The sequence below is a fragment of the Brachionichthys hirsutus genome, chromosome 14 (genome assembly GCF_040956055.1).
Source record: "Brachionichthys hirsutus isolate HB-005 chromosome 14, CSIRO-AGI_Bhir_v1, whole genome shotgun sequence".
NCBI lineage: Eukaryota > Metazoa > Chordata > Actinopteri > Lophiiformes > Brachionichthyidae > Brachionichthys > Brachionichthys hirsutus.
This window is the reverse complement of record NC_090910.1, coordinates 10,008,327-10,027,511: the sequence shown is the minus strand read 5'-3', so window position 1 is coordinate 10,027,511 and position 19,185 is coordinate 10,008,327. Positions and strand designations below refer to the sequence as shown.

The window sequence follows — 19,185 nt, the reverse complement described above, 5'->3', positions numbered from 1 at the left end:
TGAGGAAGGTTGAAGGAGAATCGACTGTACTTTCGGCTTGTCCCGCCAGGGGTCGCCACAGCAAATCAACGTTCTCCACTTCACCCTGTCCTTTGCATCGTCCTCTCCAACACCAGCCACTCTCATGTCCTCCCTCACTACGTCCATGTATCTTCTCCTGGGTCAACCTCTAGCCCTGTTCCCTGGCAGTTCCATCCTCAGCATCCTTCTACCGATATAGTCCCTGTCTCTCCTCTGGACATGTCCAAACCTCAGCATCCTTCTACCGATATAGTCCCTGTCTCTCCTCTGGACATGTCCAAACCTCAGCATCCTTCTACCGATATAGTCCCTGTCTCTCCTCTGGACATGTCCAAACCTCAGCATCCTTCTACCGATATAGTCCCTGTCTCTCCTCTGGACATGTCCAAACCTCATCATCCTTCTACCGATATAGTCCCTGTCTCTCCTCTGGACCTTCTCCTATCTGTGGATAGTTTTCATGAATAATCTAAGTCACAGCTGTTGATAAAACAGGATTCAGGCTTGTTCAAGACTAAAATAAATACCTGCAGTACATCCAGAATCCAGTTGGACTTGATTGTGTTCAGAGTTAAGGGTCACCATCATCACACCAAGCCACACACACACACACACAATGCTGAGTGCAGTGCAAGCAATTGGGGCGAGCAGCCATCCAGGCCTGCGGTGCGTGGAAAATGCTAGTGGAGGCAGACAATGCACCATCCCTCAGAGGGGCAGGGGGTCGCCTCACTGCGACAACAACCCTCGTCTCCCTCCCTTCCCTTTTTCTGAGCTAACCCCAACATGGGCTCGGGGAGTACGCTGAAGTTTGCCCTGTGTGAGGTGTTGCAGTTCGCGGGCCTGTGCGCGCCACTTTTCATCGTCATGCAGAGGTTTGCCAACATCGTGGCAAAGGTCAAAACGTCGGCGCAGCCCTCCGGCAACGGCAGCACTGCCTACTGGTTGATCGTGGCCTCCTCCGTTGCTTACGTCACCTCCACGGCCCTGCTGGTCTGGGTGCCCCTGAAGTATATGGTCTTCATGAAGAAGGAGTTCCTCGTTGGCAGGAAGAAGTGGTGAGTCTGTCCCGATGCCAGGGGCCCGTGGAGTCAGAAACAGAGGCCCAGCCCTGACCTGAGACCCGACCGGTTGGTTTGAGCCCGAGCAGCTGGACTGCCTATGAATACCATGACTTTTGTGTCTTTCCCTTCCTTTGTCTTCGTATCAGGAGGCCCGTTGCCCTCGTTTATGTGATCATGTCCACATTGCCCTGCTTTGCCTTTCTCATCGCCAGCTCTGAGGTACAACAGGCAGTGGATTGATGCCTTTTCTTTGACATGTTTGATTGTATCAGTTTATCTCAATTCTGATCCTGCTCTTTGACAAAAATAAATTGCAGCACATATGATGATTTTCTTTGCTGGAAATGTAAAATAAGTCTTACAGTATTTGCTTCATTAATTTATACGATGCATGGACTAAAGGTAGGAAGGGGACGTTTTGGTTCTATAGGCCTTATGGATTAGGAGCTACTGATAAGCAGCTTGGTTCCTCTTCCTGTCCAGGCTGCCCTCGTCAAATCATTTGTCCACGAGGCACATTTTCACTTCCTCATTGGTTGCAACCCTGCTAATATTTGCTGTTTTACGTGGCCCTTTCTCGAGCCCTATGTGACTCTTTGACTCTTTCTTATCTGGTTTCTTTTACATAAGAGCTATGAATTCTGCTAAGACGAGCAGCTTGTCCCGCTTTGTTCTGTGTCCTGTTTGCCTGAAGTCCTGACTCAGGCAAATATCAGGGCTGCAAGTGATTTGGCCCACAGACCTCGTAGGAGAGGACGAAATAAAAATGCTTCATTCACAGATCGATCACCGTCGGGGTAAATTGATCGGACGTGAGTAAGTGAACTAAACTTCTTCTGGTTGGTTTGTTCAGGTTCAGATAAATAACAACATAAAAATGGACACCTTTACCGAGCTCCCGGTATCACTAGTCCTGTTCTCTCTCATCTGTATTGACGTCGTGGAGAGGATACGCCAATGCAGACTGACTGGACAGGGTGAGCGCAGCCCTCTGCACACACGTAATACACGTATGGCCTCTTGGTTTTGCTTATGTCTGGATTATACAGATGTGGCCAATTAATATGAAAATAAAGTCATGCTGAGTTTATTGCCAAATTTACTTTTATTCAATTCATCTTATTTTTCCAGACCAGTCTTATGGCCATTTCCTTCTCTCCATAGCTAATGACATGGAGAGAGACGCTGACATCCCGTCTGCTGTCCTCACCCACGTGGAACAGGTGACCCCTGTAGTACCCATTGGTCCAGCTGTACCAGGGCCAGCTGTGCCCAGGCAAGCTGTACCAACCCCCATGCCACCGGGCGCAAACCAGCTCAATGACAGGAACCAGAACGCCGCTAGGGCTCGACCAGAGACCAACGGCGTAGTCCCGGGAATACCCGGGAATTCCGGGAGGCCGTTTAGCACCTCTGGATTGAGATCGCGATCAGCGAGCACCACGGCTTACCGCATACCCCCGTACGCCTACACGGGCCCGCTGAGGTTCCTGTGTGCCAGTGACGCCCGAGCAGACGTGTTTGTGGAGAGTTTTGTCTTCTGGATGGACACGGTGGAGATGGTGAGGGTGGCAGGACATCCACTGGTCTACTACTCAGGCTGGGTGTTCCCCATCTATATCTTCAGCTACCTGTCCTGCCTGCGTGTGGTGGTCATGCCCCACAGCCCCCTGCTTTCCTCTCTCGGAGTGGCCGTTCAGGACTTACCCTTCTTCTTTGTCCGCGTCGGCCTCGTCGCCTTCTTTGGTTTCGTCACGCCCGTCCTCTATTTGATGAAGAACCTGTTGGTTTGCCTGGCTTTTGTTTATTTCAACTTCATGACCAAGCTGAGGGTCTTCAACACAGAGAGGATGGTGTTTTGAAACCAATGACCTGGATTTAATGAATGACGTTGCCATTAAATCGATAAATGAATCTGTGCGTGAAGCGGAGAAGAGATTCTGCTTGTAGGCGATTATTTGTCAAATGACTATTTTGTTATGCACCTTACGCTGAAGCAAGTCCCTCACCGAAGTTTGGCACCTTGAGAATGTACCATGTGCTTGTCTTGTTTTTGTTTTTACTATTATAAAATGCAGTGAAAACATAAAAAAACATAAATCTATGTGTTTGTATAAACCAAAGTGTGTTTCGTTAATGCATATATTTTGGCAAGATTAATAAAGAACAACATTTAAATGCTGCATATTCTACTAGTGTGTTTTACCATGTATCAGGAATTTGCTGGCATCAGCTGAAAGCCTATGCAGCTCATGTGTTTGACCTTCAATCAAACCTTTCATGGGAATTCATCCCTTCTGTTCCCAATCACTCTCCAAGAGAACAGCTTTTCCTGTCATTATTATTCTACGATTTCGTCTGAGCACATCCCGGCTTCCCGCAATCCTGCATGTTTCACAACATGAGAGATTAAATAATAGGAAGAAGACAGCAGGTTGTTGCACGTGAATGGAATCCAAACAACAGCTGCAAAAAGGCACTTTTTTCTTTAAAGCTGTGTATATATATATATCTTAATTATATTAATTTTACATAATGGTTTAGCAAGAAGCACAGACAGATTACCCATTTGACTTTTGACCAGTGTGATTGAACTGAATATTTCCATATATATATGCCTATGCAAAGTTCTTCTCACAGTAGACAGACCTATATTTGTAGCCCATCTCAGAGCATCCCGGCACAATGAGGCCAAAACGGTCAGATGTCCACTCACTTCCCCGATAGGAAGCAGGATATCCTCCTGTCCTCACTTTCTACTGACTTGTATCATCATTGCACTCCCTCACCTGGAGCCTTGTGGATCTCCTGGGGGCTAGAACACCCCAAGAAACACCCCGACAAAGTCTTCCAAACCCCATTTAATCCTGTGCGACAATTATGAAATTGTAGCACTCCTGACCGGTGATGATCATCGTACATCTTTGGATCCCTGACCTCAGACTGAAGGTTTATTTCATTGAAAACATGCAGAATTAAATTAATTCCCAAAATCCACTATATAGTTGGCCTGTTTGTGTTTCACCGGAACTATCATCTCTTGCCCTTTCCTGTCTCCCACTCCTCTGTCAAGGATGCTCGTGGAAATTGCTGTCGTTGACCAACCTTAGCTACCCATGTGACAGGATATCCATCAGCGTGATTAGGGGGGGGGGGCTCCATGTCTCTGTGTCCTTTTTGGTTCTATGTCACACAGCTTTGCACAGTCCAGATCCACTCTCACATGACTTGAAAACTCTCCTGCAACTTACACATTAAACAATAATGTTACCCTATTTCACATTTGCTGCGGCTCTTGGCCTCCTGCAAGTCGCCTGCATCGCCGCAGACATAGGTAAGTACCCTTAACACGTTTATTGAATTCATTTTCACGCGAGACAAGCTGAAACTGTCCTCTTCTGCTCCAGACATCGGCTCCTTCCTGATCTTCAATGAGAACCACAAGAAGTGTGTGAAGGCGGCGAGCGCCTCGTCTGTTACCGTGGCCCAGTGTGATCCTCACGCCAAAGAGCAACAGTTTCGTTGGGCCTCCGAGTCGCGCATCCTCAGCGTCAAGCTCAAGCTTTGTCTGGGGGTCACGGGGATTAAGGACTGGGTGAAAGTGGTCCTCTTTGAATGCGATGAAAATAGCGAGCTCCAACATTGGCAGTGCAAGAACGAGACACTGTTTGGCCTGAAAGACAAGGACATGCACTTAAACTGGGGCAACCGAAATGAGAGGAACTTAGTGATCTACAAGGGCTCAGGGTTGTGGAGCCGCTGGAGGATATTTGGCACCAGGGGGGACCTCTGTTCAAAGGGGTTTCAAGGTAGGACATACGGACACGTAATCAATTCGAACAAGACAAAGTCCGAACATTTTAAACTGTGCAATATAAGGTTGGACCGGCGGCCTGAATTTGTGTTTATTACGCAAAATCTTTTCATGCAGGAGATACCATGCATTTAAGGAAATCCTATTTGAAATGACATTTCTCTTTTTAGTTTGGAGCATCAGGAGATGCTTTGCCTGACTTGCTTTATATTTATATATACATATATATTAAAAAAATGTTTGATTAACTTTAAATCCCTGCTCTGTGTCTCCTCAGAGATTTTCACAATAGGGGGCAATTCCTTCGGAAGCCCTTGTCAGTTCCCATTTAAGTTTGGGGAGAAGTGGTTTTCCGAATGCACAAAGGATGGCCGTTCAGACGGACTGCTGTGGTGTGCGACGGGGAGAGATTATGACAAAGAGAAGAAGTGGGGCTTTTGTCCCACCAAAAGTGAGTACAATAAACACAATTCAGCCCCCTTTATGACACACTTTAGACATTATGCCTGATACTGGTCTTTACAAGGTCAAATAACAGCAACGCAAGAACTAACATAGTTCTGTTTAATAGATGATCATCTTATTGTCCCAACACTGTCCCCGTCCGTCCTTCCTCTCGAGCCTCTTTTCCTTTACGCTGCTCTGAAACTGGAAGAGAAAAAGAGAAGAATCCCCCTTTGAAGATAGAAAAAAAAACACGATTTTCAATCTTCACGTGTTCCTTTTTCATGCTTTCTGTCTCCACCGTGATGCAGCCACCTCGGGTTGGGACACTGACCCGGTCACAGGGGTCCAGTATCAGAGGAACGCTCTGTCGGTGTTGACGTGGCATCAGGCTCGGAAGAGCTGCCAGCAGCAGGGGGCCGACCTCCTCAGCATCGTGGAGCTCCATGAGCAGTCGTACATCTCAGGTACGGCGTCCGACTGCTTCCTTTATCCTTGCACGGCGGACATTACCGGCCACTGACCGCGTCTTAACATCTGGGTTGGCACAGGGCTGATAAATACTTTGGGAACGTCCTTGTGGATTGGACTCAACAGCTTGGATTTTGACAGCGGATGGCAATGGAGCAACGGGAACCCATTCAGATATTTAAACTGGGCTCCAGGTTAGCGAAGACGCACCGGACTGTGACAGGAGCAGGGTATTAATGAGGAGTCTCTAAATGAAGAACTTGCTTCGGTGTGTCCAACAGGTCACCCTTCATCAGATCCCGGATTCGTCTGTGTGACCCTTAATGCTGGAAAGGCGTCAAAATGGGAGAGCAGCGCCTGCAACAAGAAGCTTGGTTATATTTGTCGGAGAGGAACTTCCACCAGTCTGCCCATACCATATAGTATAATATAATACATAATATCTTCCATCAAGGTGATCGGAATCTGTCTCATTATCATTAGGAAACGTCTTCTTACTACTTTTGTCTCGATCCACAGGTAAAGACCAGCCCAGCTTCTGTCCCGATCACTGGGTTCCGTATGCAGGGAACTGTTACTACCTGGACAGGAATAAAAGGATGTGGAAGGACGCTTTAGCTGCGTGTCACAAAGAGGGTGGCGATTTGGCCAGCATACAAAACATAGAAGAGCAGAGCTTCATAATATCTCAGTGTGGATACGGTAGGTGTAAAAGCAATTTGTTGGCTTTTACAACAGTCATCTGTGCTATAAATAATCATGTTGAGAATTTTAAAGCAACGCCTCTCAGGCTTTCGTATTAGATGGGGTTTAAATGAAGTTAAATGTTGAATTCTTTATCTATTAGAGAGCTTTAGTGGGATTTGGCCGAGAGAGTCAGGCTTCCTGCTTCGGTCCGTTACCAGTCGTTGTGCTAATATGAGCTAACTGAGCTACAGAAATAAGAATGGTAAATCCTTTATCTAAGAAAAATGAACAAGCGAAACAGGGTATAGCGCTGAACAAACTGAAATATGGTACAAAATCTTAAAATAGCAGGCACAGAGATGAAATACTATCATTTTATATATGATGCTTTTGGATTATAATTATATGCAGCAAAATACTCCATACGAGTGTCAATATCTGCCAAAAAATAAATAAAATGCATGGAAAAACTCCCATAATGACCACATTAACAGCTCAATGCGCATTTGAAACCCTCAGTGCCGACAGATGTGCTCTGGATCGGCTTGAACGATCACAGGAACCAGATGTTGTTTGAATGGTCCGATCGCTCTCCCGTGACCTTCACCCAGTGGCAGACCGACGAACCGTCTCATGCCACCAACTTCCAGGAGGACTGCGTCCTCATCAGAGGAAAGGTGACGCCCAGAAGCCTTTAGATGCGAGAAGGATGCCCCAAATGTTCGGTGGTTCAAGTTCTTGATCCTCTGCTTGCGACCCACGCAGGACGGGAGGTGGGCGGACTACATGTGTGAGAAGGCTTATGGCTACATCTGCAAGAAGAAGGCGTCCACTAAACTGAGTGAAGGCACCCATGAGGAAACCAACCCAGGCTGCGCGCTTGTGAGTGGAGTCATTTCCTTTAAATAATTAGCAGAATTGCCAGATTTAGTCTCACATTGCTTATTTCTTTATTGTTTTATATATATATATATAATTTAAAGGGCTGGAAAAGGTTTGCTTCTTATTGTTACAACATCGGATCTGAGACAAAGACCTTTGACGACGCAAAGCGCCGATGCTCAGACGCTGGCGCCGACCTGGTGGACGTGGCCGACAGGTAATAATAGAATGTCATATTTGCTTTAAAATGATCTGTATTTGGAGGATTTCTCTTGGTATCAATCATTCCATTCACTACACCACCATCATGCCGTTTTGCGTTTCCGTGTAGATACGAGAATGCCTTCTTGGTGAGTTTGGTGGGTTTAAGGCCAGAGAAGTATTTCTGGACAGGCCTTTCCAACACAGTCGACAGAAACAATTTCATGTGGACGAGAAGAAGAGACGTCAGATTTACTAATTTCAACGTGGGCATGCCAGGTACATCAAATTCTTCAGTTTATAACCATGAAATAACCAAACTTCCTTTTCCTCACCGACATTCCTTAATCACACCAGAAAACTTACTGACCGATCCTAATCTTCAAAAGCTTCATGTCAATTTTCAATCTAATCTCAATTTATCAACATCTTTTTTTTCTGAATAAAAGATAGAAAACAAGGTTGTGTTGCCATGACAACCGGGGCTTTTGCTGGATTGTGGGATGTTGTCAGCTGCAACAGCAAGGAGAAGTATATCTGCAAGAAACCGGCAGAGGGTGTCGCGATAACGATGGTTCCGCCGACCACGCTGGCCCCGAGCTGCGAGCCCGGATGGACCCCCGTCGACAAAAGGAACATCTGCTTCAAAGTAGGACAAAACTGAACGACAAATCTGTGAGATGTTTTAAATCTGCAACGCTCAAAGTCATTTTCTTTTCACGCATAAAAAAGTTGTACAAAAAAGGAAATGACCAGAAGAAGAATTGGCATGAAGCGCAGGACTTCTGCAAGGCCATCGGTGGGGATCTGATGAGCCTACACAGTTCACAGGACCTGAGCTACGCTTCGTACGTCAGCTTAATGTTCCTACACGTGAGGAAAACGCGTGACGCCGATCAGCCATTGAAGTCACCAGCGCCGGTGCTTTTCTGTTGTCGTCCAGGTTTCAATCGTCTGACGGAGCATGGATTGGCTACAGCCTCGGTACCAAAGGTTTCGTCTGGAGCGACGGGTCTCCTGTATGTAGCACCTTCCTTTTTTTTTTTTTGTCAAATATTCTTGTCTGAAATAGCCAAACGCCGATATAACGGTGTGTTTTTTCACAAACCTTGAGCTAGTCCGACTTTGCGAACTGGGGCTATGGTGAACCGAACAATCACAATGACGACGAGAACTGTGCAGAAGTCCAATTATACTACGGGCGGCACTGGAACGATCGACACTGTGAGGCGTACAACAACTGGATCTGCCAGATAGGCAAAGGTAACAACGCTCTCATCGTGGAGTTCGTAAGCAGGCGTTTCCCCAGTCTTCGAGAGGCCCGCTCGACAGCTAAGAGCCTTCCTCTTTACTTTCAGGTGCGACCCCCAAGCCTGAGCCCACCGTAGTTTCAATAAGTAAGTAAAACCGCACGATTGTCACGACATTTTGTGCAAAAATGTCGCTCTTAAAGGCCTCTCCCTGAAATCAGCTGTGTTCCCTTTACAGAATACAACACCACAGAGGACGGCTGGTTTAGGTACAATGACACGCAGTATTACTTCAACATGGACAGCCTAGACATGGAAGCTGCAAGAGCATACTGCAAGAAGAACTTTGGTGATCTTGCAGTCATCACAGGGGAAAGTGAGAGGAAGTTCCTGTGGAAACAGGTAAGATATTCTGAGTTGTTGCTTTTAATGACCTTCAAACTGAAGCGTGTCCTTATCATCACCTCGACGCGATGTCAAAAGCAACAGTAGTTTTCCTCCTTAATGTACGGGACATCTGATTATATTCCACAGATATCGAGGAGATCGGAAGGGCAGTACTACATCGGCATGACGGTGAATTTGGATAAATCATTTAGGTAAATCAAACCAAATTGGACACATGAAGCACTGACATTTTGCTTACACTAGTCTTTCCCTTTTCAGCTGGGTGGACGGCACCCCCGTTACGTACACGGCATGGGAAAAGAACGAGCCCAACTTTGCTAATAACGATGAAAACTGTGTGACTTTATACAAGAACATGGGTAAATGGCACTACACCAGTCTAATAGTCGTATTCATTCACAGTTTAATCATCACTGTCTGTGGACTCTGCACATTTAGGATACTGGAATGACATTAACTGTGGCTTGGAGATGCCATCTATTTGCAAAAGAAGCAGCAGCTTTGTCAATACAACAATGGCCCCCACCACCATTCCTGTGGGTGGGTGTGCTCCAGAGTGGGTACTTTTTGAAAGAAAGGTAAAAAAAAAAAAAAAAAGTAAAAATGCAATTCCATTCAACAGTGGATTTCATTTCTGAAATTCAAATTCAATACAAAAGGCATCTTGAAACTCTCAGGAAGCGATTTATCCGACGTTATAAATCGTTAACCCTCTCTTTGCTTTGCTGTTCTAACGCACAGTGCTACAAATTTGTTCTGGGGGGCGACAACAAGAACTGGCAGGATGCTCGGACATACTGCACGAGCCAGGGAGGAAATCTTGCCTCGATTACAAACGAGAGAGAGCAATGTGAGCGATTCCTTTTACGGTGGCCCAGAAGCATTATTTCCATGTGCGGGCGATGAAGTGAGTAAATCTGACGCAGTTTTTGCGTCTTCTCTTCAGCATTCCTTACAACAAAGATGGTGGCACACAAGCATGATCTGTGGATCGGCATGAACGATGTCAACTGGGAGATGCACTTTGTGTGGACAGACGGCAAAGGCGTTTCGTACACCAACTGGGCCAAAGGGCATCCGCTTTCGCTGCCTCGTGGACGCTATCCATTTGAGGAGGAGGTAATTCCAACGTTCATCCTTCACGATCTTTCGATGTCAAAGCGTTTCTCGTATACAATGAAGCGGTGCGAGCGAAGGGTTACTGATGTACCTTCATCTCGTCTGATAGATGTTCGACTGCGTGGTTATGGTGGGAAGCGTAGCCAAAAAAACCGGATTCTGGAAGGTGGAAGACTGTCACTCCAAAAACGGCTTCATCTGTAAAAGAAACACAGGTGAGCTGACATGATAGTCTAATCACAAACTGAGGGGGGTGGGGGTGTGTCTTTCAGCTGAAGTTCTTTTTTTTGTGTGTGTGTGTTGTTAACAAAGATTCTCAGATTGCCGTCCCAGTCACGACTGCCCTACCGAAGGGTTTCTATAAATCTGGCAATGACTCCTACAAACTGGTGACCCAGAAGATGAGATGGGACGAGGCGAGGAGGCAGTGCCAAGCAGATGACTCAGAGCTTGCTAGTATCTTGGATCCTGTAAGCCACGCCTCCATCAATTTGCAGATTTTCAAGCACAACGAGCCTGTATGGATCGGCCTCAACAACAACGTGGTAAAGTTCACCGCGTGACACTCATGGCGAGACCGGGACCTTTTATAGCGTTGTCTAAACTTCCACTGATGCAACAATGACTGGCCCTTTTCACAGACTGACGGGCGGTTCAAATGGGTCGATAACTGGCGGCTTTCTTACACCAAATGGGGCGCAAATGAGCCTAAAAATAACTATGGCTGCGTGTATATGGACGTGGACAAAAAATGGAAGACTGCGCCATGTACTGATACCTACTATTCCTTATGCAAGAGATCATCAGGTCAGACGATACACCGCACATCGCCAAAGGCTGTGGACCGTCAGTCATGCAATACGCCTCCTCTGTTTCAGACATCCCTCCGACAGATCCCCCACAACTCCCTGGAAACTGTCCAGAATCGCTGAGGCGGCGAACCTGGATACCTTTCAGAGGCCACTGTTATTCCTTCCGGAGCTCAATAGTCGAGAGCTGGGCCCACGCATCAGTGGATTGTCTCCAAATGGGTATGCTGCGAAGAATGTCCGCTGTTGAATGATCGTTTCTGTTTGCATTAAACGTTGATATTGCGCCGCTGTGACTGCGTTCTTCAGGTGCTTCCCTGTTGAGTATTACTGATCCCCAGGAGGTGGCGTTCATAAAGCACAACCTGGAGCTTCTGCAGGACGATGCCAAGTCCTTCTGGATTGGTCTCTACAAGAATCATGAAGGTACTGGCGTGGCTTGCTAAAATTAAAGCCCATAAAGAGGATGTCATCAACGCTTTAATTTAACCACTGTTAAATCTACTGTATTTTTCTGGGATGAGGAAACACGGTGGAAACCACGGAATTTAGTGATTAGCGCTGTCGCCTCACAGCAATGGGTGCATCTATTGTTCAAAGGAGTGAAAGTATTTTATCTGAGTTCTGTTTAAGGTTCCTTTACACCCAATTTAAGTGTATTTAAGAATTAATATGTCTTAAACATGCTTCCTAAACAGTATAATTAAGGCAGAGAATTAAGGTTCTCAAGTTTATTGTTTCTGACTATGGTGCTTCGGCCACAGAAGTAACAAGCCTCCTTTGTTTCAAGGGGAGTGGATGTGGATTGATAACAGCGTTGTGGATTACACCAACTGGAAATCGCGGCGGCCAAATTCAGAACCGTGCGCCATCATGGATTCTCAAACCGGACTGTGGAGCACAGCCAACTGCAACTTGGTTAAGAGTTACATCTGCAAAAGATCCAAAGGTACGTTTGATCAGCTATCGTGCAGTTTTAGTTCAACCAATCGGTCACTCGCATTGATTATGTAAAATCTTTCCAGTTGTCACGGCAACAGAAAAACCACAATTTGTCGGTAAGTCGTTCTATCTCACATATATTGTATGGTGAATTTGCTTGCTTAGTTACGTCGCCGTTGGTACTTGTCCTTTTATTTTGCACTTGCAGTTCAAGTTATCGAAGAGGTTCCTCACGGCTCTGCTGGCGTCACTGTTGCTACGGTGCTAGTCGTAATCGCCTTAGCCGGACTTGGCGGCTTCCTGCTGTTCCGGAAACGGATCATCGGCCCTGTTGTGGCAGACAGCACCTTTGACAACAAGCTGTATTTCTCCAATCCACTCCGAGCCACTGTGGACACAAAGGGTCTCGTGGCCAACATTGAGCAGAATGAACAAGCATAGAAAGACTTGAAATTAGTGGCATTAAGCACGACGATTATTGACTATGATCTGAGAGTTTCACCTCTGAGGGAATCTCAAACGAACCCTGTTCGGTTCATACGAGTATTACCTAAATGATAATGTTTCATAATTATTATATAATAGTTCATAAGAGCAATGCGAGCGCTGACACTGCACTAGGAGAATCAGGGACCAGATAATACAAGTCACCATCTGTAACAATCCGACATGATTATGTGATTTATGAAGTGTGTACAGATAGTTTTTTTTACATGTGCTAATCAACATAAAAAGAACAACCAATAAAAACTCAAGAAAGGTGAAGATTAATTTTATTTTTTATTAATGTTATTAGCCAACTGGCTAACTTGGTTTCATTCTCCATTGGCTATTCATCTTTCATTTTCTATTTCTGTCTTGAGACGTTGTAAATAGATGCTTAATAAAATTTGAATAACTCGCATTAATTCATTGCTTTATTATTTAATTTTACATTGTACTAATAGCTGACGATATTACGTTTGTTTGACCGGGATTTGCAGATAAATGTTATGGCATGCATCAAGAAACGCATGACACTGACTTGACATGACAAGATTTTATTTATTGGCACCATCAAAGATGAATTCTAACATCAAAGCTAAGACAATTTCTAGTCCTTTGCTTGATATGTAATTTGTCATACTAGCAATAGCAAATATGGGATAACCAAAAGTGTGTCACAAACAATGATCAATTAGGCAGCGTTTCCCATGGCAACCACAGACCTCTACGGCTGCCATTGCTAATCCTCAGGAGCTTAATCAACTCTTACTTCTTATAAGAAGACTTTACCAGCAGCACCAATGCCCAATAATTCACCCCAAACAACAACTGTATTTTCAGTTTATCCAGCAGGGAGGAGGACAACAATCCTAATTAACCCTTTGAGTGCCATTGGCGTCTAAATACTTTTTCTTGAAACCCAAATATTCACTGCCAACCCCGACATGGCTGGCACTCAATGAGTTAAAGGAGTTGGGAGAACAGAAAGTTTTTTCATTACAGCCAGCCATCGTCCTCTTATTGCTCAGTCCGTTTGACCTGCAGCTCCATCTCACACCCGTATATAAAATAACATGCGGCTTTGTGTTCATTGGAGCTTTTCGCCAGCTCCTGCTTTTCCTCAATACTAATTCTTTTTCCGTCTCCCCATTCTCACCCCCTTCTCCCTGCCCCATGCGCTCTCTCACTCGCTTGCACTAATCCTTTTGTTCTGGACTGAGGGGCCCGGGTTTTGACTGACCATTCGGCACAGCAAGGTCCGGTTCAGCTGAGGGTTTGCCCTCCTGTCCTCCAAACGTTTTTTTTTTAAACACCTCTCACAGCTCTTCTTTTCTTGTCCACCTTGAGTCAGACATCTCTCTCGCTTTGCTTGCTTTTTTCCTTTCTACCCATCATCTCCTCATTATCTCCAGACCCGAGCCCATCCTGGGAGCTCGAGGGAGTCGGAACGCCTCGGGATAGGAACATGCAGCTGAGGAGAAGCGCTCCGACTTTGATGCTGCTGCCGCTATTGCCTCTTTGTCTGCTGGGGAGGATGTGGGAGGTGAAAGGGCAGGAGCCGGAGCACCTGCAGGAGGCTCTCAGGGCCTTGGATTTGCCCCTGGGTATGGATGGCGAGCCGCAGCTCCAGAAGAACCACATCAGTATCCTGATCGCCGAGCTGCTCCACGCGGTGCGCTGTGCAGAGCGGACGGGCACATCTCAGGACGTTTGTGACAAGGTGAGGCCTCGCCGCACGATAACATAAGAACCTTTCACATCCAGAATATGCTGATTATGCTTTAAGAATTCACCCACTCCGGCCTGCTCATTCTGAGACGGGCACTTGCTGTGGCTGGAATGTGAGTAAATGTGAAGGCTTACACCTCAGCCTCTATGAGGGGGCCATTCATGCCGAGTGGCTTTAGACCCCCCCCCCCCCCCCCAGTCGGACAGCTTTAGAGGCATTCAACATGTTTATGCAGGTGAGCTGACAAAAGGATTCTGCGTTCCCAAAACTAGAAAGGGAGATTCTAAAACTGGAAGCGCAGCGTTCTGCTTTATTATCTCCTCCCAATGGAGCCAGCTTCTTTATTTGGAGTGGCTCCAAACGGCCCTTCATCAAACCCACAATTTTTAACGATGTCCTGTCGTTCAAATTCACCTAAACCATGCCGGCCTTCTCCTCGCGTTCCTGTATGTCTTGCAGTGTCTGACACCAGACGTCGCTCTGTCAGTGCTAGAGGACGACGGGGAGGCTTACCTCACGACTGAAGGGTACCAGCGCATCGCCGCTGCCCTGCTGTATTACATAATCAACTTGCGAGACCTATGTGGGTCAAACGTGACCTCTTTTCCCTCCAATTCTTCCCCTCCATTTGAGAACTATCGGTTCTACCTTTCGGCCCTGACCAATCTGCACCCGGATGAGGACGGTAACTTCCTATCACCCAGCGAAACGGAAAGTATCTTGCAGCTCATCAACCAGGACTACGGCCGAGGTACCTTATCTGGGTTGCAAGTAAGGAGTTTGTTTTTTTTTACTTAGAGGTTTATCATATCTCGGTAATTGAGGATCCGGATGTGACCTGTTTAACTTTGATCCCACAGTGTATCGATGCTCCTGGTCTACTTGAGGATGTTAATGTGCATGAAAATACCGGAGCGGATGTGGCGTCTGTGCCAAAAGTGGCTGCAGCCATCATCAGCCATATTCTACAGAGAAGCTGCTTCCGACTGAGGAGCCTCCCATCTCCTGCTTTCTTTACCAACTATATCTTTCAAGCTCTAAATTGCACAAGTGACCTCCAGATAGTGGGCAAGTTCAAAAGCAAAATTAAAGACATTTAAACACACAAAAATATTTTATTTTTCTAACAAATGACAATTTAAATATAATATTCACTGTCTTTTAGCTTCACCTAATGAATGCCATATTTTTTGGGGGACAAATTAGTATTTATTATGAAGGTATTGACATTAAAATAATCATCTTTTTCTTTCCTCTCATTGCCCTTGAGGACTGTGTTGTAATGCATAAAAGAGCAAATCGTCTTTATTTTGTCTCTTAGTTTTAACACGTTGAATATCTGTGTCAGATACATTTTCAAGCCTCTAAAAAAATATAAATGGTTATTTATATGAAAAGAGGTAAATTGCGCATTAAAGTCAGGCTGTTGAATATAACTTGATGTGCAGCATCGTGATGCGGGGATTCCTTTGCTCAGACTTAGAGGAGTTGCTTCATCAGCTGGGAGTCGGACAGGAAGCGGCGGCACGCAGTCACGACAGGAAGAGGCGGAGCATCGCGAGGAGTTCACAGGAAGCCGTTGTACATCAGCCGGACGGCGACAGCCATGGACATGGAGGGCTTACAAGAGACTGGGCGGAGGTGAGGCTTGATTAAAAGGGGAATATCATAAGCTGTTGTTCATATAGAGGGCACCTTCCTCATCCTCAGTTTTGCCTTTTCCTTTTAATCTAATCAGGTATGCTTTTCAGCCAATCAGCTGCTGGATATTTTTGCTCTGAATCCTCATTTGCCAATTTCCAAGGAGCACTTCAGTCAAATTTGCCCAGCCATCATTCAGCAGTTGCTAGGCAACGCCTGTGAAATGGCAGAACAAAGCAGAAGACGATCTCCGCCTACTGCTCTGGAGAGTAAGACGTTTCACCTCACGGTTCCTCCATTCAGCCGACTGAAAATTCGTTTTTTTTTTTTTTACTTAATCTTAGACTCAACTATTACATAAGTAAAGATAAAAAGTAAACTGATCCACTTTACCATAATTCCAGGAGAGAGCGTCACACCAGTGCAACTATTTACCCCAATAGGAGCTACAGATACCATTCCGATTAAAAAAAAAAAAGAAATGTTTTTGTATCACTGATTTATGCGGAAATAAGTGTCTAAAGGTGAAATACTTTCCTGCTGCAGAGTATGGCTACAGCACGGCCGCCGTCCTCCTCCTCACGCTGGGCTCCATGCTCGGCATCTGCCTCATCTTCTGCACCTCCTGCCAGGAAACCTACGCGCTCGTCCTGCAGCTGTTTGTGGGCTTGGCAGTGGGGACCCTCTCAGGAGACGCACTCCTACACCTGATACCACAGGTATGGGACGCCGACACTGCATCTTCCTCTTTAACCATAACAAGTACTCTATGTGGAATGTGGAGCGAATTGACTACAAACCCTTTTGTCTTCTTTGGAGATCCTCGGCCTCCATGATGATTCCCATGATCACGATGTAGAAGGAAAGGATTATCTGTGGAAGATTCTGGGCGTGGTCGCGGGGATCTACGGCTTTTTCCTCATTGAGAGGATCTTTTCCTTTTTGGTTCCTTCTCATGGCCATGTAAGAATTTAGTTTTAGTCTCTTTTCGTTTTTTTCTTTGACCTTTAAGAGTTTTCATGAACAAAGAACTTTGTGCCAAGACTGAACTTTTCCAGCGCTGGTTGCTGAGTGAAAGCGGGTCTCATGACCTTTGTCTGCAGGGTCATTCCGGTGACCTTCCCTTGGAGCTCCAATGCAACGGTCAGACTCAGAGGGGCAAGTCCATCTCTACCATACAGCTGGTCAGTCTAACCTCCACCCACACTGCACTCTGTGTTTATCTTACTTACTCACAGGAAAACCTTATTCCGATAATCAGCTCCGGAACTTCCCGTAATTCGCTTCCTGTCATTAATTTAATTCTGAGCGTTGCTCTTATGTAACGGCGATGAGGAGCGGCGTGGGAGGAAATGGAGGGCAGGGCATGTAGGATGTTGCAGAACGAGGAGCCCTGAATCATTCGGAATGCGCTTCAAGCTTGTGTCGAGTCGTGTGACGTTAAATACGTACATCAAAAGTAGAACATTGGCAAACACAAAGAGACAAAAACCTCCCTTTCGGTTGCCTTGACGATTCTTTGTTGTGGTTTTCTTTTGTATCCCGCAGGGTCCGGTGGATGACCTGGAGTGTGCAGAAGTGTCTCCGGATCCGCACACGAGGAGGCCATCGCACCAGAGTAAAGTCCAACAAGCACGGGCTCCAAAACACACTTTGAGCGTGATGTTCCGAGTAATTAGTCGCCTGGAATGACAGATTAATTGTCCCCATGACGACCCGGGCCCCCTTCGTGTTCCCAGGACGAGGAGTTCCCCTGTTGGCTGTGATGGTAATCGTGGGAGACAGCCTCCATAATTTTGCCGACGGCTTGGTCATCGGGGCGGCCTTCTCCTCTTCGGCCGAGACCGGCATGGCGACCACCGTGGCCATCTTGTGCCACGAGATCCCGCACGAGATGGGTGAGAGGTCACGATCCTCTCTCCGGCCTTGGGGCTTATTTTTATTTTTATATATTCTGCTTGACATCTTTTCTTCTTTCTGTCTTTGCAGGTGACTTTGCAGTGTTGCTAAGCTCCGGACTCCCGGTGAGGACCGCCGTGCTGATGAACTTCCTCAGCGCTCTGACGGCCTTTGTGGGCCTCTACATCGGACTGTTTGTTTCCACGGAGACGGGGGTGCAGCAGTGGATCTTTGCTGTCACCGCTGGGATTTTCCTCTACTTGTCACTGGTAGAGATGGTAAGGGAAGGCGCTGTGTTTCACTTGATGCCAAAGGTTTTAAAGATGCCTTCAGGAAAATGGGAAAATGTTAAGAACCCAAGTGAAAAGATCGTGAGGGAATTGGTGTTAAATGTTTTGACCACATCGCTGGTTTTAGTGCTTAGTTCTTCCCGATATCTCCTTCAGAACTACAAATGGCTTTGCTGTTTTTTCTTTCTGTTCTTAGCTTCCGGAGATGAACCGAGTGACGAGCGACAGACCGTTCCTCGTGTTTCTCATGCAGAACCTCGGCCTGCTGATGGGTTGGGCCTGCCTCCTGCTGCTGGCACTCTTTGAACATGAACTCAGATTCTAAATGTGGTCTGAATGGCGTTTTTAGGCCGACAAAAGTCATTCCTTTGTTTATGGTCTCCCTCTTTTTTGCGCAATCAACTTACAGACGCGATGTTTTATCAAGGCAAACGTTAAATATCTCTACGAATCTTCTCTTTTTTACATGCTGATTTATTTTTGTATTTTTTACGAACACTAAACTCTCGTGGCCTTATTTGAATGCATCAGGTACTTTTGTGCATATCTGTTGTTTTGTGAGATATATATATATTTTGCCTCAAACACTCACAACTTTTGATTTTGAATTAATTTCTCAACAACAAACGAACATTCGGTTTGTTGTGCAGAGTGTAATTTATGTCCGCGTATGAGTGTCATTCAGTCGTGTAACTTAATGTCGTGCTCTGAAACGCATCCATACCTCTTCTTGGCATGCCCATCCACACTTTTCCGCTTTGCAGCCAATGAACGAGAGGCGGGGTACACCCCGGACGCGTCGCCATCACATCGTCGGAGAGAGACAATCATTCACACACACACACTACAGACAATTTGGAGTAATCCGTTCACCTAAATTGCTGGTTTTTGGAGGTGGGAGGAAACCGGGGAAAACCCACGCAGACACGCGGAGAACATACAAAGTCCTCACAGATAGGATTTAAACCCGGTACCTTCTTGCTGTGAGGCGTCTCAGAGGTATTATTCTCTGTTTCAAAGCCTCGCTG

At 46.1% G+C, this 19,185-nt stretch overlaps 3 protein-coding genes across 3 annotated transcripts; all 3 read left to right on the top strand.

Moving 5' to 3' along the window:
* Positions 1-807: 807 nt before the first annotated feature.
* Positions 808-2,947, top strand: LOC137903993 (transmembrane protein 236-like). Its single transcript, XM_068748165.1, has 4 exons — positions 808-1,079; positions 1,232-1,304; positions 1,939-2,062; positions 2,250-2,947. The coding sequence occupies exons 1-4, from the start codon at positions 808-810 to the stop codon at positions 2,945-2,947; spliced, it is 1,167 nt and encodes a 388-aa protein (XP_068604266.1).
* Positions 2,948-4,349: 1,402 nt separating this feature from the next.
* On the top strand, positions 4,350-12,553 carry mrc1a (mannose receptor, C type 1a). Its single transcript, XM_068747811.1, has 30 exons — positions 4,350-4,419; positions 4,493-4,894; positions 5,177-5,350; positions 5,655-5,810; positions 5,895-6,008; positions 6,096-6,236; positions 6,334-6,516; positions 7,021-7,178; positions 7,267-7,383; positions 7,485-7,600; positions 7,715-7,863; positions 8,034-8,233; positions 8,317-8,432; positions 8,528-8,603; positions 8,703-8,847; positions 8,943-8,981; positions 9,073-9,236; positions 9,369-9,433; positions 9,501-9,601; positions 9,681-9,820; positions 9,984-10,092; positions 10,189-10,361; positions 10,471-10,576; positions 10,674-10,906; positions 11,003-11,168; positions 11,240-11,392; positions 11,480-11,596; positions 11,961-12,119; positions 12,196-12,228; positions 12,321-12,553. The coding sequence occupies exons 1-30, from the start codon at positions 4,350-4,352 to the stop codon at positions 12,551-12,553; spliced, it is 4,308 nt and encodes a 1,435-aa protein (XP_068603912.1).
* A 1,510-nt stretch (positions 12,554-14,063) lies between these two features.
* LOC137903894 (zinc transporter ZIP12-like) lies at positions 14,064-18,482 on the top strand. The gene is made up of 12 exons (XM_068748061.1): positions 14,064-14,318; positions 14,787-15,098; positions 15,188-15,395; positions 15,805-15,968; positions 16,066-16,237; positions 16,515-16,687; positions 16,788-16,931; positions 17,072-17,152; positions 17,517-17,586; positions 17,708-17,866; positions 17,958-18,145; positions 18,354-18,482. Exons 1-12 carry the CDS (start codon positions 14,064-14,066, stop codon positions 18,480-18,482), a joined length of 2,055 nt encoding a protein of 684 aa, XP_068604162.1.
* The last annotated feature ends 703 nt before the right edge of the window (positions 18,483-19,185 follow it).